Consider the following 23,018-nt stretch of genomic DNA (forward strand, 5'->3'; position numbering starts at 1 on the left):
CATACAAACCTGCTCAGCAAAACCAGGAGCTACTTTCCTGCATTGGGAGGTGATGTCCAATACTCTAATTCTACTGGTTACTTTAGGAGGATGGAGACATGACTCTGAGATACAGCAGGCAATGATGGCTGCAGTTCATTGTAAACTTACTTTCTTCTGTTAGAAAGTCCTGAGATGAAGAAGTCTGCCTTACGAACAAAGAAAGATTGGCTCTGGGAAGTCTTTTCCAACTAAGCAGCTCCTTGTCTCTGGTTGTAGTTTCTATCCAGTCGACTACGTAGCCTAGCACAGACTCACTGGTTTCATCTGGCGGCTCCCATTTGACAAGTATTCCGAACTCTCTAGCCCGTTCCACCTTCACGTTTCTGGGAGCCTTTAGTTCTGTTTGGTGAGAATAAAAGCACAATCATATTGTTCAATGAAACTGGAGCATGTTCACATTATACCTGTATCAAGGAGGACTTATAAACCACATAAGGAAGTTTTCCAACACTACATGAGAATGCTGGAGAGACTCTACAGGCCAGGCAGTGTCTATGGAAAAGAGTTAACAGTCGACGTTTCAGGCCGAGACCCTTCATCAGGACCCTCGGGATGAAATGCCGACTGTTGACTCTTTTCCATAGACACTGAGTCCCTCCAGCATTCTGTGTGTTTCGCTTGGATTTCCAGCATCTGCAGATTTACCCACGTTTGAGTCTTCCACTACTGACACTTTCTTTCCCGAGGGGGTGGGTGGCATATTGAATTGCTGAGAGACCCTTATCAGAAGCCAATGCTCAAAGGCTACGCACAGCTCAGGCTGCTGCAGAGAAATGTTACCTTTTGTTCTGTTCCAACTGCATACACTACCCCCGTACAAAGTAAAATCCCATTTCACACCAGTAAGGCAACTTAGCTACAGCTGGTCTCAGCTCACAGTCCTAGTCTGGTTTTGACCTGTTTCCTCTGCCCTCTTTAAGCAGCATTCAGTGAGATATCTTTGCTCAGTGAAGACTTGAGACAAAAATATAGTTTTTCAATGAAACAGAAGTACAGCCAATGTTAGAATTAAAATTTCCAATAACTGAAAGGTATTTGTGCCACATACACCAATTATTTCACATTTTCAGGACCATTAAGCAGTATTGCTCCCTAGTTTTACTTTCCATTCCCGGGCTTGTTCTGATGGAGTTCATGTCTGCCATTGCCTTTTCTAATTGTCTGCTATCAAATGTTACAAATTTCTTAACTAAGAGTCTGACCCTTTTTCTATACAGAGTCAAATCTACACCTTCCTGTTCAATGTTGACTATTCTGAGAAATGAGTGGGAGTAAAATCTACATCAGCCTCTAACCTGTAACAGGAAATGACAGTTCTTGAAATAGTTGTACGTGTAAATACAAGTAAATGGTGAATTTGGCTTCAGAGCAAAGCTCCTGAAAATAATTGAAATTACTTGCTTCTCCTATGTGGAGCACTGAGGGCGTTGTGTTTCCTTTGGAGTTAAATGCGGTGATGAAGATAGTGTCTGATTCCCAGGGTGTACTCCAGCTGTACTGGGTTTCTGTTACATTCTGCTGGATGAATTTTCTCTGTCCATTTTGTAGATAATAAAGATGATAACCCAGAATAATTCCCCTGGTTTCCTGAGGATGGAGGAGAGGCTAGGGAAAGGAGAGTATTATGTTAATAAACGGCAGAAATTTCTTGGCTAAAAAGAATCATTAAGTTCCTTAATGAAGGGTTACATTTGTGGAAAACCAAGAGATCGCTACAATTTTGCCTCCTATCACTAATTTATCTATTACTGTTGGCAGATTAATGGATTAGGTCAGTACAGGGGCAAATGCTTCGCCTGTAAATGATTAGGTTTTGCCGGAGAGAGGAAGAGACAGAAAATCCAATTACTGCCATTGCTAAAAATCACTGCGTACTGATGCTTGAAACAAAAAATATTGGAAACACTCCACAGAGTGCTTCACCTTGCCTTGTGCAGCTGGATCCTGGATCAGATTGCTGGCAGGTGGTAAGTGTGGGCTCCCTTACCTCTGTCCCTCTGACCCTCAACTCAGGGGCCTTCAGGGCTGTGTCCTAAGCCTCCTCCTTTACTCTCTGTACACCCAAGACTGTTTCGCCACCCACAGCTCCAATCTGCTAATTACATTTGCCGATAATACTACATTGATTGTCCTCATCTTAAATAATAACGAGGCGGCCTCCAGTGAAGTCATCACCCTGCCACAGTGGTGTCAAAAAACAACCTCTCCCTCAAAGTCACAAAAACAAAGGAGCTGGTTGTGGATTACAGGAGGAACAGAGACAGGATAACCACTATTGACATCAGTGGATCTGGGGTTGAGAGGGTGAACAGCTTCAAGTTCCTCGGTATTCACATCACCGAGGACCTCACGTGGTCTGTACGTAATGGCTGTGTGGTGAGAAAAGCACAACAGCGCCTCTTTCACCTCAGATGGTTGAAGAAGTTCGACATGAGTCCCCAAATTCTAAGGACTTTCTGCAGGGGCACAATTGAGAGCATCCTGACTGGCTGCATCACTGCCTGGTATGGGAACTGTACTTCCCTCTATCGCAGGACTCTGCAGAGAGTGGTGCGGACAGCCCAGCACATCTGCGGATGTGAACTTCCCATGATTCAGGACATTTACAAAGACAGGTGTGTAAAAATGGCCCAAAGGATCATTGCGGACCTGAGTCACCCCAACTACAAACTGTTTCAGCTGCTACCATCTGGGAAACGGTACCGTAGCAAAGCCAGGACCAACAGACTCCAAGACAGCTTCTTCCACCAGACCATCAGACTGATTAATTCATGCTGACACAATTGAAATAAGCTATATTGTCTTGTTGTATATCTTACTTTACATACTATTTGTTACAAATTACTATAATAAGCACATTGCACATTCAGACGGAAGGTTTTCAAAGCTTGCAGAGGGATTTGGACCAGCTGGAAAAATGGGCTGACAAATGGCAGATGGAGTTTAATGCAGCCAAATGTGAGATATTGCACTTTGGAAGGACAAGCCAAGGTAGAACATACAAGGTAAATGGTAGGACACTAAGGAGTGCAGTAGAACAGAGGGATCTGGGAATACAGATATATAATTGCCTAAAAGTGGCATCACAGGTAGATAGGGTCGTAAAGAGAGATTTTGGTACATTGGCCTTTATGTATTGAATATAAGAGTTGGAATGTTATGGTGAGGTTGTATAAGGCATTGGTGAGGCCAAATTTGGAGTATTGTGAGCAGTTTTAGTCACCTTACAGGAAGGATATTAATAAGGTTGAAAGATTGCAGCGAAGGTTGCCGGGACTTGAGAAACTGAGTTACAGAGAAAGGTTGAATAGGTTAGGATTTTATTCCCTGGAGTGTAGAATGAGGGGAGTTTTGATAGAGGTGTATAAAATTATGATGGGTATAGATAGAGTGAATGCAAGCAGGCTTTTTCCACTGAGGCTAGGGGAGAAAAAAAACCCCAGAGGACATGGGTTAAAGGTGAAGGGGGAAAAGTTTAAAGGGAACATTAGGGGGAGTTTCATCACACAGAGTGGTGGGAGTGTGGAGTGAGTTGCCAGATGAAATGGTAAATGTGGGCTCACTTTTAACATTTAAGAAAAACTTGGACAGGTACATGGATGAGAGGCGTATGGAGGGATATGTTGCAGGTGCAGGTCAGTGGGACTAGGCAGAAAAATGGTTCAGTACAGCCAAGAAGGGCCAAAGGGCCTGTTTCTGTGCTGTAATGTTCTGTGGTTCTATGGAGACGTAACGTGAAGATTTTTACTCCTCACATATGTGAACGATGTAAGAAATAAAGTCAATTCAATTCAATTCAGATCAGGAGGCATCCATAGAGAGAGAAACAGCCATGAGCACATCGCGAATGCTTGCACTTAACCCATCTTCCTCTCTTCTCACTACTAAAAAATTGGGCAGTGGGTCTTGGGTCACACACTGCCAGGTTCGGGAGCAGTTGTTACTCTGCACCCATGGGGCTCCTGGACAGGCTTCACTCACCTCAGCGCTGAACTGACTCCTCAGCTGTGGACTCACTTTTGGGGCCTCTGCAGTGCTTGTTCTGTGTATTTTTTTTAACTCTTTTATCATTTGCATGATTTGTACTTTTTTCTGCCCACTGAATGTTTGTCGGTCTTTGTTGTGTGTGCTTTGTTGTGGATCCTATTGTGTTTCTTTGTTTTGTGGCTGTCTGCAAGAGACGGATCTCAAGGTTGTGCATAGTGTAGTGTACATTCTTTGATAATAAATGTACTTTGAACTTTGTCAACATTTCAGGTTTAAGAAACTGCATCAAAATTTCAGATTTCCAGAATTGACAGGTTTTCCTTCCAATGTTGAGGCTTGATTGATGCACTTATTAAATGAACTGTGTAAGGAAAGACTTAACAACAGCAACTCTAATCAACTCTAAGACTTAACAAAGCATGGGGTGGATGTTTCTGTGAACTTTTCCACTGGCCTGGAGGGAAGTTGGAGTCAAGACCCAAACAGAATGCATACTGGTGTGTCAGGTCACACCATCCATATAGTGTTTGACATTTGGGCAGCTCATTAGTGGGGCAGTGTTGAAAGACGTAAGGGCTCACCATGGAGAAGAATCAGTCTGGAACCTATATCTACCTCTGCCAGTTTTAGGAGCAAACACGAGGAAATCTACAGATGCTGGAAATTCAAACAACAACACACACAAAATGCTGGTGGACCCTTCGGGTCTTGGCCCAAAACGTCGACAGCGCTTCTCCCTATAGATGCTGTCTGGCCTGCTGTGTTCCACCAGCATTTTGTGTGTGTTCAGTTTTAGGAGGTTTACATCAGTGCTTCTAAAAAACAAATATTTATTAAGCCTTTCCCCCTTTATATGGGTAGAGCTGCATAACACTAAGGGGCAGAAAACGCTGGTGGGAGTTGTGTACAGGCCACCTAACAGTAGTAGTGAGGTTGGGGATGGCATTAAACAGGAAATTAGAAATGCGTGCAATAAAGGAACAGTAGTTATAATGGGTGACTTCAATCTACATATAGATTGGGTGAACCAAAATGGTAAGGGTGCTGAGGAAGAGGATTTCTTGGAATGCATGCGGGATGGTTTTCTGAACCAACTAGAGAGCAGGCCATTCTAGATTGGGTATTGAGCAATGAGGGAGGGTTAGTTAGCAATCTTGTCGTGCAAGGCCCCTTGGGTAAGAGTGACCATAATATGGTGGAATTCTTCATTAAGATGGAGAGTGACATAGTTAATTCAGAAACAAAGGTTCTGAACTTAAAGAAGGGTAACTTTGAAGGTATGAGACGTGAATTAGCTAAGATAGACTGGCAAATGATACTTAAAGGGTTGTCGGTGGATATGCAATGGCAAGCATTTAAAGATCGCATGGATGAACTACAACAATTGTTCATCCCAGTTTGGCAAAAGAATAAACCAGGGAAGGTAGTGCACCCGTGGCTGACAAGGGAAATTAGGGATAGTATCAAGTCCAAAGAAGAAACATATAAATTAGCAAAAAAAAAATGGCACACCTGAGGACTGGGAGAAATTCAGAGACCAGCAGTGGAGGACAAAGGGCTTAATTAGGAAAGGGAAAAAAGATTATGAGAGAAAGCTGGCAGGGAACATAAAAACTGACTGTAAAAGCTTTTATAGATACGTGAAAAGAAAAAGATTGGTCAAGACAAATGTAGGTCCTTTACAGTCAGAAACAGGTGAATTGATCATAGGGAACAAAGACATGGCAGACCAATTGAATAACTACTTTGGTTCTATCTTCACTAAGGAGGACATAAATAATCTTCCGGAAATAGAAAGGGACCGAGGGTCTAGTGAGATGGAGGAACTGAGGGAAATACATGTTAGTAGGGAAGTGGTGTTAGGTAAATTGAAGGGATTAAAGGCAGATAAATCCCCAGGGCCAGATGGTCTGCATCCCAGAGTGCTTAAGGAAGTAGCCCAAGAAATAGTGGATGCATTAGTGATAATTTTTCAAAACTCCTTAGATTCTGGATTAGTTCCTGAGGATTGGAAGGTGGCTAATGTAACCCCACTTTTTAAAAAAGGAGGGAGAGAGAAACTGGGGAATTATAGACCGGTTAGTCTGACATCGGTGATGGGGAAAATGCTAGAGTCGGTTATCAAAGATGTGATAACAGCACATTTGGAAAGAGGTGAAATCATCGGACAAAGTCAGCATGGATTTGTGAAAGGAAATGTCTGACGAATCTTATAGAATTTTTTGAAAATGTAACTAGTAGAGTGGATAGGGGAGAGCCAGTGGATGTGGTATATTTAGATTTTCAAAAGGCTTTTGACAAGGTCCCACACAGGAGATTAGTGTGCAAACTTAAAGCACACGGTATTGGGGGTATGGTATCGATGTGGATAGAGAATTGGTTGGCAGACAGGAAGCAAAGACTGGGAGTAAACGGGACCTTTTCAGAATAGCAGGCAGTGACTAGTGGGGTACCACAAGGCTCAGTGCTGGGACCCCAGTTGTTTACAATATATATTAATGATTTAGACGAGGGAATTAAATGCAGCATCTCCAAGTTTGAGGATGACACGAAGCTGGGCGGCGGTGTTAGCTGTGAGGAGGATGCTAAGAGGATGCAGGGTGACTTGGATAGGTTAGGTGAGTGGGCAAATTCTTGGCAGATGCAATTTAATGTGGATAAATGTGAGGTTATCCACTTTGGTTGCAAGAACAGGAAAACAGATTATTATCTGAATGGTGGCCGATTAGGAAAAGGGGAGTTGCAACGAGACCTGGGTGTCATTGTACACCAGTCATTGAAGGTGGGCATGCAGGTACAGCAGGCGGTGAAAAAGGCAAATGGTATGTTGGCATTCATAGCAAAAGGATTTGAATACAGGAGCAGGAAGGTTCTACTGCAGTTGTACAAGGCCTTGGTGAGACCGCACCTAGAATATTGTGTGCAGTTTTGGTCCCCTAATCTGAGGAAAGACATTCTTGCCATAGAGGGAGTACAGAGAAGGTTCACCAGATTGATTCCTGGGATGGCAGGACTTTCATATGAAGAAAGACTGGATCGACTAGGCTTACACTCACTGGAATTTAGAAGACTGAGGGGGGATCTTATTGAAACGTATAAAATTCTAAAGGGATTGGACAGGCTAGATGCAGGAAGATTGTTTCCGATGTTGGGGAAGTCCAGAACGAGGTGTCACAGTTTAAGGATAAAGGGGAAGCCTTTTAGGACCGAGATGAGGAAAAACTTCTTCACACAGAGAGTGGTGAATCTGTGGAATTCTCTGCCACAGGAAACAGTTGAGGCCGGTTCATTGGCTATATTTAAGAGGAAGTTAGATATGGCCCTTGTGGCTAAAGGGATCAGGGGGTATGGAGAGAAAGCAGGTACAGGGTTCTGAGTTGGATGATCAGCCATGATCATACTGAATGGCGGTGCAGGCTCGAAGGGCCGAATGGCCTACTCCTGCACCTATTTTCTATGTTTCTATTATGAGCAACCTACACAAGTCTGCCACCCAGTCCTTCCTAATTGGTACACTAGCCTGACTTGTAAACATATACAGTCGCTATCCATTCATCATTGCTGGGTCTAAAGCCTGGAACTCTCTCCTCAACAGCACTGAAGAATTACAGCGGTTCAAGGCAATGGCTTCATTGCCCCTCATTGCTATGAAGGGCAGTGAAGGCTAGCCTTGCCAGTATCTGAAGAATGAATAAACATGGATAAATGGCTCCCTTTCAACCCACTGACATTTCAAAATTACAACAGGGTCATGCAGACATCAGGGGAGCCTGAGTTGCACAAATTGTGAGGTTCCAGCATACTTCTGGCAAGAACTCAAGCAGCTCTGTTCTCAAAGCCACAAATGAAAAAGTAGAAACCCAGATGGGCACAGCAGTAAGCCTGTGCTTCTGCTTTGATAGCACTAAAACTGGCCTCATGGAAGAAGTGTCTCAGCCTCATTAGCATCCTCCGTTGAGCCTCACAAAATTGTCGGCTCACTGTCTTCACAGTGGAACTAAGAAAGGGAAGGCAGAAGTCAAAACTGAAATTAGGTTTGTAAATTCTGTAATCTCACAGTTTGTCACGAGAGGGAGCTCACTTAAAATCAGCCAACTTGGAGGAATTACATGGTTCCACAGGAGATCATTTTGCATTTCATTGCCAACACTGAAACATTTCTGCAATATTTATCCAATCCAGCAAAAGGAAACTTGATGTGCAAAATTAATACTAAACCAGAGAACAATATTTTCATTTTCAACCAGACCTGCACTCACCATTTCTAAATGGTGGGTAATTTAAAGGACAGCATGGAATCAGATTCTGTGTATAGAGGAGTACCCGGCAAAAGGCAACAGGCAGGGACTAAAGGTAGGAGTATCAGTGGGAGCACATCCTGTCACACTCATTTTGGAAGAGCACCATGGAAAATTGATTTTTCCTTGTCAGTTTATTTCAATTTGCATCAATGTGTTAAGCAGATCTATCTCTGTGTAGGAAGAATACAGGGTATTTAGGAACTGGATATCGGAAGAAAAGCTGCTCTTCAGAAATAAACATGCTCTGCAAAATGCTGCCTTCAAAACTCTGCTGAAGGTCCGGCTGTCTGCAAGAAGAGCAGCATCAAGAACAGGCTTGCTTTCTCTGAGCACGATGCTCTGGAAAGGCATCCCCACAAGGAACTGTGAAGGAACCTCACTGAAGTTGTGGGGTGTCTTTCAATCAGGAGCATAGTTTGAAATGACAGTGGAAGGTGGGCAGCCATGTTAGTCACTACATTCATCCATGCACACAAGTATTGGGTGCAAATGAACAATATATTTTCTGGATATTGTGGCATATTTACAAGATACTTACTTGCAAGCACTGAAAGACAGATTCAGAAAAGAATTCTGCACTTTGAAACTGAATTTATACTGTTATGTACCCCTAGAGTTCATTTTTTCTGTGGACTGTCACTTTAAAATGCTGAGAGAATGAGAGTGACTTTTGGACACTGTTTGAGCTGTTCCAGAGGGAGAGGGAGAGTGAGAGTGAGAGGGGGAGGGGGGAGAGGGAGAGGGAGATGGGTGGAGTTATTTGATGGACAGTCGAATGTTATGGTTTCTCTGCAGCTTGTTTACTTTTTACAAGGACACAGTCACACGAAGGCCGGTGGCGGAAATTGCCACTGAACTTTTAAGTACCCACAAAGGGTGGGGCTGAGGATCGATTAAGAGGAAACGATCCGTGACGTGTAAAGGGCAACCCTGTGGAATCTACCATTGTGCCTGACCCTTGCCTGGGTTGGTAGATTATCACTCGAAGACGGGGCTCTTAAGTTGGTCATGTTTGGTTGACTTGGAAGATTTGGACGACATCGAGGAGAATCGACGACACCTGTTTATTCAGATCACAAGTATTTCTCTCTCACTTCGATCCCGTGCAGCTGAACTGAACTTTCTTACATACCATCGTAAGACCTGAACTTGAACTTTAATTACACCTATGTACACCGTTAACTCTTGATTTACCTGGTTTAAGTTACTATATGACATAGTTACTAATAAAATAGTGTTTTGTTAACAGCAAAACCAGACTCCAGGTGTGTTCTATTGTTGCTGATACTTTTACAGGGTTGTGTGTATGTGACAATACTACATTTCTATCTTGTTTGGATTACTTTTAAATGCCAAAAATGTGATAAGAGGTAAAATAACCTACATCCCATTTTAATGCATCACCACTTATACTGGGTGCTAACAAGCATTTTGACAGAAATAACATCAGGATGTTTTCATTACTGCTCTTTGTCCTATCATTAATACTGCTGCTGATGGCTATTTGTGCCTTTGACTATAACAACATTCTGGGTATGAAGTGTTCAACAAACCTTCCAGTAGATGATTATTCTTCTATGTTTGTTCAGATTGGTTGGCTCATATAAACTCCATGCATCTAAAACTCCCACTGGTTCTGTAACGATTCATCAGGGAAGAAAAATAATGCTTGTTGCTGGAATAATGGCTTTTAACAGAAACACAATTCAATTTTAACTCTTTTCAGTATTACATTTCCACTCTTTCCACTGTGACAGTATAACTCATTTCATACAGTATGTCTACAGGTCAGGGCAGTGAACCTTGTCGTGTGGACTTCCATTATATTTGCCCAAATATATAGATACAGATACATATAAAAATCTTTTTCAATTTAGGCAGGGATGAAATGCACCCAGCATGAATGGATTTATAGACCTTGTCACTAACGCTTTATTGACGGCTGAAAATTTCAGGTGAGAACAAGCCAGGAGTTCAAGCAGAGCTACTCTCTGTTCTCCTATTATGTTGAGGATTGTTTAAGGATTGCTGGAGTCTGACTGGGCTTGTTAAGAGCATACAAGTCACATGACAAGTAGTGGGTATGTCTGACATGGTAGAGGTATGGACACTAAAGGGGCTGAGAACTACAGGAGTGTTAGAAGCTTCAAATGGTTCAACTTAATATCAGAGAATGTATATAGTATGTCACCTGAAATTCTTATTCTTCGCAGACATCCATGGAACAAGAAACCCCAAAGAATGAACGTGAGCTTTATGAGAAATCAAGTGAGTGTTGAGCTTTAACATGACATTAAAGCAATATGCAGTGCTCAGTACTAAGAGAAACAAATAATTAAATGACTGAGTTTCTTTTGGAAAGGGATAAAGGGAAAAATTTCAGCAATTAGTACAAGACAAGCAAATATAATCAAATTTGCTAATGCCAAAATGCTGTAAAAATGCCCTTCACAAAATTGCTCTCCTCAACGCAGGTGCCTCTCACAGCTGTGGGCTGAGCCCATTGCTGTACACTCTGCTCACACATGGCTGCACGATCAAACACCTGAGTAATCATATCATCAAGTTCACCAATGACACTAGAGTGGCGGGGTCACCAGCAATGATGAGACGGCCTACAGAGACAAGGTGGAAGAGCTTGAGGCCTGGTGCCAGGCGAATGACCTCTTATTCAACAAGGTAAAGGAGATGGTTGCCAACTTCAGGAGCACTCACATCACTCGCAGGCCGCTTTACATTGGTGGAACAGCAGTGGAAACTGGGAGCAGTTTCAAACACCCAGGAGCACACATTTCATGCAATCTCTCATGGTCCCAGAACACATTCTACACAGCCAGGAAATCCCACCGACATCTCTAATTTTTGAGGAGGCTGAAGAGAGCTGGACTATGCACACGTCATTCTACAGATGTGCTGTAGAGAGCATCCTATAAACTGCATCACTGCATGGTACGGAAACCACACTGCGGTAGACAGGAAAGCTCTACAACAGGTAGTTGAAACTGCACAGTGCATCACCTGCAGCAGCTTACCCACCATCAAGGACATAGATACAGAAAGGTGCTAGAAAATGGCCTGTAACATCATGAAGGATCCCACCCACCCTGCTCATGGACTGTTTGTCCCACTCCCACCAGGGATGAGGCTATGTAGCATCCACAGTGGGACCACCAGACTCAAAAATAGTTATTTTCCCAAGCAGTAAGGCTGACCAACACCTCCACCCACTCCACTTCCACTATGTTATCATTTCCTGTCAGTTACCTTATGTACAGACACTCCTGTGCCTAGTGTCACTTTATGGACATACAACCAATCTAAGTGTATAAGCTATCTTATGTATTTATACGTATTGAGCTTTTAAATTATTTTTATGGTGTTCTTTATTTTGCTGTGTTATTTTGTGTAGTATTGGATCTGGAGTAACAATTATTTTATTCTCCTTTACACGTGTGTACTGGAAATGACACCAAACAATCTTGAATCTTCAAAGCCCAAGAGTGTGTGATGGGGAAATGAGTCATTCGAAAACATATTTGTGTGGTGAACTAGATATACCTGTCTGGACTGCTGCTGTGGCTCCTCCCACAGACCCCCGCTGACTGCTGCTGTGGCTCCTCCCACAGACCCCCGCTGACTGCTGCTGTGGCTCCTCCCACAGACCCCTGCTGACAGCTCCTGTGGCTCCTCCCACAGACCCCCGCTGACTGCTCCTGTGGCTCCTCCCACAGATCCCTGCTGACTGCTCCTGTGGCTCCTCCCACAGACCCCTGCTGACTGCTCCTGTGGCTCCTCCCACAGACCCCTGCTGACTGCTCCTGTGGCCCCTCCCACAGACCCCCTGCTGACAGCTCCTGTGACTCCTCCCACTGACCCCCTGCTGACTGCTCCTGTGGCTCCTCCCACAGACCCCTGCTGACTGCTCCTGTGGCTCCTCCCACAGACCCTGCTGACTGCTCCTGTGGCCCCTCCCACAGACCCCTGCTGACTGCTCCTGTGGCTCCTCCCACAGACCCCTGCTGACTGCTCCTGTGGCTCCTCCCACAGACCCCCTGCTGACTGTTCCTGTGGCTCCTCCCACAGACCCCCGCTGACTGCCCCTGTGGCTCCTCCCACAGACCCCTGCTGACTGCTCCTGTGGCTCCTCCCACAGACCCTGCTGACTGCTCCTGTGGCTCCTCCCACAGACCCCTGCTGACTGCTCCTGTGGCTCCTCCCACAGACCCCCGCTGACTGCCCCTGTGGCTCCTCCCACAGACCCCTGCTGACTGTTCCTGTGGCTCCTCCCACAGACCCCCCGCTGACTGCTCCTGTGGCTCCTCCCACAGATCCCTGCTGACTGCTCCTGTGGCTCCTCCCACAGACCCCTGCTGACTGCTCCTGTGGCTCCTCCCACAGACCCCCTGCTGACTGCTCCTGTGGCTCCTCCCACAGACCCCCTGCTGACTGCTCCTGTGGCTCCTCCCACAGACCCCTGCTGACAGCTCCTGTGGCTCCTCCCACAGACCCCCGCTGACTGCTCCTGTGACTCCTCCCACAGACCCCTGCTGACTGCTCCTGTGGCCCCTCCCACAGACCCCTGTATAAAGGCGACTGTGGCCTGTTGCCCTGCCTCATTCCCCAGGATGTAGTGTTGTTCATTCTTCCAGTCAATAAAAGCCGATACCTCGCTTCCTATGTCTCAGCGTGAGTTATTGATGGTGCATCAATTTGATTACTAGTAATTACTACAAGGCAAGCATTTGACAAGGAGGCCTAGACATGTAATAGCTCTACCAGCAGGTGGAACAATAAGGGTGTGAGCTCATAACAGTTTGACTCACAGAACACTGAACAGCCCTACAGTCCATAATGTGTGCCAGACTACTTTAATTAGTAATTAAAAGCCCAGCTAAACTCATCCCTTCTCCCTACACAATGTCCATTTCTTTCCATAACCCACATATTTATATGCCTGTCCAAGTGCCTCTTGAACACCTCTATTGCATTTGACTACCACCACCCCAAGCAGCACAATCCAGGTACCCACCATTCTCTGTAAAAAACTTCCCCCACACATCTCCTTTGAATTTTCCCTTTTTTACCTTAAATTCATGCAATAGACACTAATCCTGGGAGAAAGGTACTGGCTGTCTACTCCATCTACGCCTCTCATAATCTTATAAACCACTATCAGGACTTCCTTCAGCCTAAGGTATGACCACATTAATAGGATTGTATTATAGACCACCCAATAGTCAGTGAGAATTGGAGGAGCAAATCTGTGAGATAACAGACAACTGCAGGAGACAGAAAGTTGTGATTGTAGGGGATTTTAATTTTCCACACATTGATTGAGACTCCCATACTGTTAAAGGTCTAGATGGGTTAGAGTTTGTGAAATGTGTTCGGGAAAGTTTTCTAAATCAATATGTAGATGTACCAGCTAGGGAGGATGCAATATTAGATCTCCTATTAGGAAATGAGTTAGGGCAGGTGACGGAAGTGTGTGTAGCAGAACACTTTGGTTCCAGTGATCGTAACATCATTGGTTTCACATTGATCATGGATAAAGATAGATCTAGTCCTTGGGTTGAAGTTCTAAACTGGAAAAAGGCCAAATTTGAAGAAATGAGAAAGGATCTAAAAAGCATAGATTGGGACAGGTTGTTCTCTGGCAAGGATGTGATTGGTAAGAGGGAGGCCTTCAAAGGAGAAATTTTGAGAGTGCAGAATTTGTATGTTCCTGTCAGGGTTAAAGGCAAAATGAATAAGAATAAGGAATCTTGGTTTTTGAGGGATAGTGGAAATCTGATAAAGAAGAAGAGAGAGATGTATGACAGGTATAGGCAACAGGGAGGAAAAAAGATGCTTGAGGAGTATAAAAAGAGTAAGAAAATACTTAAGAAAGAAATCAGGAGGGCTAAAAGAAGACACAAGGTTGCTTTGGCAGTCAGGGTGAAGGATAATCCCAAGAGCTCCTACAGGTATGTTTAGAGCAAAAGGATAGTAAGGGATAAAATTGGTCCTCTTGAAGATCAGAGTGGTTGGATATGTATGGAACCAAAAGAAATGGGAGAGATATTAAATGGGTTTTTTGCATCTGTATTTACTAAGAAAACTGGAATGGAGTCTATGGAAACAAGGCAAACAAGTAGGGAGGTCATGGAACTTATACAGATTAAAGAGAAGGAGGTGCTTGCTGTCTTGAGGCAAATCAGAGTAGATAAATCCCCAGGACCTGACAGGGTATTCCCTTGGACCTTGAAGGAGACTAGCGCTGAAATTGCAGGGGCCCTGACAGAAATATTTAAAATGTCGATATCCATGGGTCAGGTGCCGGAGGATTAGAGGATAGCTCATGTAGTTCCGTTGTTTAAAAAAAGGCTCAAAAAGTAAATCGGGAAATTATAGGCCGGTAAGTTTGACATCGGTAGTAGGTAAGTTATTGGAAGGAATACTAAGAGATAGGATCTACAAGTACTTGGATAGACAGGGACTTATTAGAAAAAGTCAGCATGGCTTTGTGCATGGTAGGTCATGTTTAACCAATCTGTTAGAGTTTTTCGAGGAAGTTACCAGGAAAGTGGATGAAGGGAAGGCAGTGGATGTTGTATACATGGACTTCAGTAAGGCCTTTGACAAGGTCCCGCATGGGAGGTTAGTTAGGAAGATTCAGTCACTAGGTATACATGGTGAGGTAGTAAATTGGATTAGACATTGGCTCAACAGGAGAAGTCAGAGAGTGGTAGTGGAGGATTGCTTCTCTGAGTGGAGGCCTGTGACTAATGGTGTGCCACAGTGATCAGTGCTAGGTCCATTGTTATTTGTCATCTATATCAATGATCTGGATGATAATGTGGCAAATTGGATCAGCAAATTTGCTGATGACACAAAGATTGGAGGTGTAGTGGACAGTGAGGAAGGTTTTCAAAGCTTGCAGAGGGATTTGGACCGTTGGAGGAATGAGCTGAAAAATGGCACATGGAGTTTAATGCGGACAAGTGTGAGGTATTGCACTTCGGAAGGTCAAACCAAGGTAGAACATCCGAGGTAAATGGTAGGACACTGAGGAGTGCAGTAAAACAGAGGGATCTGGGAGTACAGATACATAATTCCCTAAAAATGGTGTCACAAACAGATAGGGTTGTAAAGAGAGCTTTTGGTACATTGGCCTTTATAAATCAAAGTATTGAGTATAAGAGTTGGAATGTTACGGCAAGGTTGTATAAGACATTGGTGAGGCTGAATTTGGAGTATTGTGTGCAGTTTTGGTCACCTAATTACAGGAAGGATATTAATAAGGTTGAAAGAGTGCAGAGAAGGTTTAGAAGGATGTTGCCGGGACTTGAGAAACTGAGTTACAGAGAAACGTTGAATATGTTAGGACTTTATTCCCTGGAACGTAGGAGAATGAGGGGTGATTTGATAGATGTGTATAAAATTATGATGGGTATAGATAGAATGAATGCAAGCAGGCTTTTTCCACTGAGGCCAGGGGAGAAAAAACCCAGAGGTCATGGGTTAAGGGTGAAAGGGGAAAAGTTTAAAGGGAACATTGGTGGGGGGGGGCTTCTTCATGCAGAAGCTGCCAGATGAAGTGGTGAATGCGGGCTCACTTTTGACATTTAAGAAAAACTTGGACAGGTACATGGATGAGAGGGGTTTGGAGGGATATGGCCCAGGTGCAGGTCATGGGACTAGGCAGAAAAATGGTTCGGCACAGCCAAAAAGGGCCAAAAGGCCTGTTTCTGCTCTGTAATGTTCTATGGTTTTATGGTTCTATCCCACTCCAGAGAAAATAACCTAACTTTGTTTAATTTTTCTTATAGCACTTGCCCTCTGCTCCAGATAGTATCATGATAAACCTCTTCTGCACCCTCTTCAAAGCCTTAGTGCCTTTCCTATAATGGTGCAGCCAGAAATGAATGCAATATTCCACATGTGGTCCAAGTTGAACTTCTTAAAAGATCCAACACTACCTCTATCTTTATCTCAAAATGCCCCAGCAAAGTAGCATGCTCTACACTGATCTCCCTATCCTCCACATTCTTCTCCTTCAAAGCCAATGATACTGCATTTAATGGAAGAGTTATGTTTTGCACAGGGACTGAAAGTTGAGGGATTATATTGACTGAACCTTCAATGAAACGCTTTTCCCAGTTCACACTTCACATCTGCAATGACACTCAATGGGATCACACTCCTTTCTTAAATTAGAAGGTTCACAAATACATTGCCATATAATTTGAATCTGAAAAAAGTATTTCAGTAAACAGCAGAAATATTGGCATGATGGAAATGAATAAAGTTCCAGGCAATACAAGAGATTTATTTGGGTTTTTTTCTATTGTTCTTACTAACCTGAACTTAGTAGTTCATGGACAGTAATAGCTTGTCAGAGTAGTATCCAAATGACCACTAGCTGATCACAGGAAGTATTACATTTGACCCAAAGTATATCCAAAATCCAGATGTGTACTTCCAGTGAGTAACACCGAATACTGTGCACAACAGCATCACCAGCAGATGTTTCTCTCCCTTCCCAGGCCAGCAATGCCACTACTACCACCTCTTAATCCCAGGCAATCTAATGGATTCTTGGACCGCACTCAATAATAGGGCCCAGTACCATACAATGAATGTTTATAATCTCACGTGTAAGGAATGCTTGCTTTACTGCCACACCCCTCACCTGTAACAAGGTAATCATCTTCTTGAGACCTAGTCATTGCTTCGTCAATATCAATATATTCTGACCTCCTAGTGCCCAAGGGAATGCCGGTTTGGACATGAATTTTTGAAATAGTCTTGTGTTCAAGTAATTCGATCTCACATCATATCAGAAAGATCTCTTCACAGCAGCTCCATGTGTTAAAATAGCGAGGTGGGAGTAATGGGTGGGGAGACAAGGAAGGAAAGCTAAAGTGTTAGGAAAGGTGGTGCATAAAAATTGATGGAGATTAATGATCAGGATAGGATACAGCCGACTAAACAGAATACTTAGTCTTTATGGTCTGAAGAGAAAGGGAACCCAAGTACTTAATCTAAGATCACCAAATATAATCTCTCCTGTATTAAGAAATTTCTTTAAAAGCAATTGTATACAACATTAAATTTACAGTCCACATCTAATCTCTCTCTCTCTCTCTCTCTCTCTCTCACACACACACACACACACACACACACACACACACACACACACACACACACACACACACACACACACACACACACACACACACACACACACACACACACACACACACTTGCTCAATGACCATTGTTGTTCATATTTCACTTACATGGTGATGGGTTTACTAGGTATATGTTAGTTTCTATTATCTCACCACTGAATTCCTTCAACTCACCTGCCTCAGGGGTTTTGGTTATAAATGACCTACTCCACTCACTGCTGTACTTATAGCCTTGAACATGGATGCAGCGGATCTGAAGCTCATATTCTCTGAAGGGTTCACAGCGGCTGAGATAGCTCGAATTGTCAGTGATATTACTCTTAGCAATCTAAAATAGATGACAGGAAAACAATCCTTAACATCATCTCTGGTAACTCATTTTAAATCCAAGGCATTAAAATATATTGTCATAAGACAGTGTTTGCTACATATTAAAATCTCACAGCAAGAGTACCTTTGTTATCACAACGCATAGGCACATTATTCCGTTATCTGTTCAAAGGAGCATAATATATAATTGTCATTATTCTGTTTATAAAAGAGATACACTGAAGAAAACCCAGTAGAATTTTGTACTAATATTAAAGTGCTGCATAGCGGGTATAATATCTCCAAGGGTGAAAAGACCAGGCATAGTAGTTGATCCCTGCATTGCTCTTGGGGTTGTCATGGAGTGAAGATCATAAGCACACACTCCGGGTGGATAGCTCCATAGTGCCTTTCAGGGAACTGCTCTGATCACCTGGATGAAATGATTAAGGGGAGGGTTCAGGTTAACTTTATATTTTTTTTCAGGATGTGGGCATGTTTGGCAAGACTAACGTTCATATCTGTCATAATTTCCCCTTAACAGATGGCTTGATAGATCGCGTCAGAGGATGTTTTGTGCCTGGAAACAAAAGTAGGCCAAACTGGTTAAGGATGGTCTATAAATTGACAAACATCAACCCAAAGTGTTTTCATATAGTCACCATCCCAAAACAGATGAAATAAATCCTCTGGATAGAAACCACAAAAGAACAGTTAGTTTCAATATCAGAATTAAACGTTGTCAAATAAATATTGGCTGGATAATATCTATGTATAATTTTAAATGAAATTTCTTTAATTTTATTCCTCAATAAAAATTTATTAAATAAGCCCCAAATACTCCTCCGCCTCCTCCTCCTCCTCCTCAGATTCCCCAAGTGACTAATATATTAAAGTGGATTTTACTTTTTGTTTTGAAAATATCTTACTTGGGTTTACTAATGATACCAAATCTCATAGGGATCATTTTTTAAAAATCATAAATCTTCTGTTAATTTACAGCAAATTTTATATCCATAAATGCAAATACAGCAATAAGAAACCTACATTTCTATTTTTTACGTCAGACTTCAAACTATACGTTAATACTCTGAAAACTTCCCATAACCATAAAGCTGTAAAGACTGTACAAATCTGTCAACATTTCGGGTTATCTCTGTAAATATTTCTGTTTTGTGACTCCTTTCAGATATAGTTCCTTCTGTCCAACAGTATTTGGAGTGGATTTTCTTGTGTATTTGTATATTTAAAGTTAGTAGTTATATATTTGTTGCTGCTTATGTGTGATTCCCTGGCTTTGTTAACATATGTTTAGTGTTTCTGTTTTTGTTTGTGTTCAATAAAAATTTTAAAAAGTTAAAAAAAAACTAGTTAAGGATGGCTGAACTCCTCTCATGAAGGTCTGATAAGCTTTGATAACAGTCTGATAGGTTTTCCCTATGGCAGACAGTACAATGTATCTTTGGATGAATCTAGAGAATCCACTCAAGCTCCCCAGCCTTTAGAAACTGGTTTCCATCCCATGTTTTGCTGTGTGAAGACACATTGACTGTGAGACTAACCGACCACAGTGGGCCCACCACAGAACTAAATCCACTTTGGAATGAAGGCTATACCATTGCTGCTAATCTCTTCACCTTTCTCAACACACTGCTGCACTTCACTTCCAAAATGCTTCCTACTGGAATGGAAGTAATTTGAAAGACAAGTGGGAAACTGTTCATTTTTGCTGTCTCCACGCCAGAACAGAGGCCATTCCCAACCTGAGTTATCAAGTTGAAGGAAGTGCAGATAGTGCCTACCTAAATTCACTTTTGGAGATCAGATTGTCAGTGATTCAGAGAAATCAACAAAGTGAACTTCAGTCCTCCAACAGCCTGTCCCAACTGCACAATAAAGGTCTACAAACCCTGGGAAATGTAGATCACATCCCATACTTCTGGACCCATGTCCCAGTAAAGGGTGATGCTGATGAAAAAAATTCACAAATGCTTTCAATGCACTAGCATGGCCTATGACCATTTAAGAGGGAGGAAAAAAAACAACTTTTGAAGATCAAGATCTCAAACAGAGCACAAAAATCATGATCTACCAGGAAGTGTTGATTCCTACCTAGCTGCACACTTTAGAGACCTCGACTACTCATACTAGGCGCTTCAAAACACCAAAGCTGATGATGTAAAATTGTCCATATTCATTGAATGAATCAATGGCAGTGTTGTCTCATATTAATATCCTATGGTAGATCTAATTACAGCCAATCAGTTGCATGGACAAACCACATCATTTACACGCTCAATACCAAACTCCTGAAAAAGGCACACTGTTCCTAACAGATTAAAAAGACTGCAAAGATGCTTCAGAACTATTCTCAAAGTCTCCGAGAAAAAAATATAATATCATAGAACATGGAACATAGAAATCTACAGCACATTACAGGCCCTTCGGCCCACAATGTTGTGCCAACCATGTTACCTACTCTGGAGACAGCCTGGAATTACCCCACTGAATAGCCCTCTATTTTTCTAAGCTCCATGTACCTATCAAAGAGTCTCCTAAAAGACCCTATTGTATCCATCTCCACCACATCCCTGGCAGTGCATTCCACACACCCATGACTCACTATGTGAAAAACTGAGCCCTCACATCCCCTCTGTACCTACTTCCAAGCACCTTAAAACTTGTCTTAGCCATTTCAGCCCTGGAAAAAATCAATCCCTCTCATCATCTAAACCATCTCTATCAGGTCATTTCTCATCCTCCATTGCTCCAAGGAGAAAAGGTCAAGTTAACTCAACCTATTCTCATAAGGTACACTCTCCAATCCAGGTAAAATCCTTGTAAATTTCCTCTGTACTCTCTCTGTAGTATCCACATACTATAGACTAACAAGAATTGAACACAGTACCCCAAGTGGGGTCCCATCAAGGTCTTATATAGCTGTAACATTACCTCATGGCTCTTGAACTCAAACACACGGTTGATGAATGCCAACACCCATATGCCATCTTAACAACACTGTCAATCTGTGCAGCTGCTTTGAGTGTCCTATGGACACGGACCCCAAGATCTCTCTGATCCTCCACACTACCACGAGTCTGAAAATTAATATTGTATCCTGCCTTCAAATATGACCTACCAAAATGAACCGCTTCACAGTTATCTGGGTTGAACTCCATCTGCCACTTCTTAGCCCAGTTCTGCATCCTATCAATGTCCTGTTGTAACCTCTGACAACCCTCCAGACTATCAACAACACCCCCAACTTTTGTGTCATCAGCAAACTTACTAACCCACCCTTCTACTTCTTCATCCAGGTGATTTATAAAAATCACAAAGAGCAGGGGTCCCAGAACAGATCCCTGCAGAACACCACTGGTCACCGACCTCCATGCAGAATATGAACCATCTACAACCACTCTTTGCCTTTTGTGAGCAAACCAATTCTGGATCCACAAAGCAAGGTCTCCTTGGATCCCATGCCTCATTACTTTCTGAATGAGCCTTGCATGGGGAACCTTATCAAGTGCCTTACTGAAATCCATATCCACTACATCCACTGCTCTACCTTCAACAATGTGTTTTGTTAATTCTTCTGCGAACTCAGTCAGGCTCGTAAGGCATGACCTGTCCTTGACAAAGCCATGCTGAGTATCCCTAATCAGATTATTTCTCTCCAAATGCTCATAAATCCTCAGGAACTTCTCCAACAACTTGCCCACCACTGAATTAAGACTCACTGGTGTATAATTTCCAGGGTTATTTCTACTCCCTTTCTTGAACTAGGGAATAACATTTGCAATCCTCCAATCCTCTGGTACTTCTCCCTCTCCCACTGATGATGCAAAGATCATCGCCAGAGGCTCAGCAATCTCCTCCCTTGCTTCACACAGTAGCTTGGAGTATATCTTGTCCAGTTCCGGCAACTTATCTAACTCAATGTCTTTCAAAAGCTCCAGCACATTCTCCTTCTTAATGTTTATATGCTCAAGCATTTCAGTCCACTGTAAGTCATCCCCACAATTGCTAAGGTCCTTTTCCCTGGTGAATACTGAAACAAAGTATTCATTTAATACCTCTTCTGACTCCATGCACATTATTGCACCTGATTGGTCCTATTCTCACATGGCTCATCCTCTTACTCTTCACATACTTGTAGAATGCTCTGGGGTTCTCCTTATTCCTGTTCACCAAGACCTTCTCATGGCTCCTTCTAGCTCTCCTAATTTCATTCTTAAACTGGCAAACTTGTAATTTTCTAGAACTTTATCAGCACCTAGTTTCTTGAACCTTTTATCAACTGTTCTTTTCTTCTTAACTAAATTTTTCACATTCTTGGTACACCATGGTTCTTTTACCCTACCATCCTTTCCCTGCCTCAATGGAACATACCTATGCAGAATTCCATGTAAAAGTTCCTTGAACATTTGCCACATTTCTACTGTGCGTTTCCTAGAGAACATCTGCTCCCAATTTATGCTCCCAAGTTCCTACCTAATAGCATCACATTTCCCCCTAAACTCATTAAGTATTTTCCCAAATTGTCTGCTCCAGCGCTATGGTTAAGGAGATAGAGTTGTGATCACTACCTCCAAAATGCTCTCCCACTGGGAGAGGTTAATTTCCCAATACCAGATCAAGTAAAACCTCTCCTCTAGTAGGCTTATCTACATATTGTGTCAGGAAACCTTCCAGAACATACCTAACAAATTCCACCCCATCTAAACCCCTTGCTCTAAGGGGATGCCTGTCAATATTAGGAAAGTTAAATCTCCCATTACAACAACCCTATTATTATTGCACTGTTCCAGAATCTGCTTCCCTATCTGCTCCTCAATTACTATTGGGGAGGTCTATAAAAAGCACCCAGTAGAAGTATTGGTCCTTCCTGTTTCTGACTTCCACCCACACTGAATTAGTAGATAACCCTTCCATTACTTCCTCCTTTTCATGACACTATCCCTGATTAACAATGCCACACCCCACCTCTTTTGCCTGCCTTCCTGCCTTTTTTGAAACATCTAAAGCCTAGCACACTCAGCAGCCCCTGAGACATCCAAGTCTCTGTAATAGTTCCATGTATGGATTCTGCCTTGTTTGAATGCCAGAGGAACACACTATACTACCTCTCCATCAAGCACCTTTTGCCCCAGCTGTGGCACAGTTTGTAGCTTCCTCACTGGCCTCATCTGCCACGTCAGAA

At 42.9% G+C, this 23,018-nt stretch overlaps 1 protein-coding gene across 1 annotated transcript in view; it reads right to left on the bottom strand.

Moving 5' to 3' along the window:
- The window catches only part of LOC140736584 (interleukin-12 receptor subunit beta-2-like), a 90,393-nt gene that overhangs the window by 45,856 nt on the left and 21,519 nt on the right, over positions 1 to 23,018 (bottom strand). Inside the window, exons 5-8 of the mRNA XM_073062403.1 lie at positions 17,681 to 17,834; positions 9,884 to 9,966; positions 1,440 to 1,647; positions 151 to 381 (exon numbers count right to left, since the gene is read on the bottom strand). Of these exons, the coding sequence (XP_072918504.1) occupies positions 151 to 381; positions 1,440 to 1,647; positions 9,884 to 9,966; positions 17,681 to 17,834 (676 nt within the window). The remainder of the gene's footprint in view (positions 1 to 150; positions 382 to 1,439; positions 1,648 to 9,883; positions 9,967 to 17,680; positions 17,835 to 23,018) is intronic.

This window comes from Hemitrygon akajei, chromosome 12 (genome assembly GCF_048418815.1).
Source record: "Hemitrygon akajei chromosome 12, sHemAka1.3, whole genome shotgun sequence".
Classification (NCBI taxonomy): Eukaryota; Metazoa; Chordata; class Chondrichthyes; order Myliobatiformes; family Dasyatidae; genus Hemitrygon; species Hemitrygon akajei.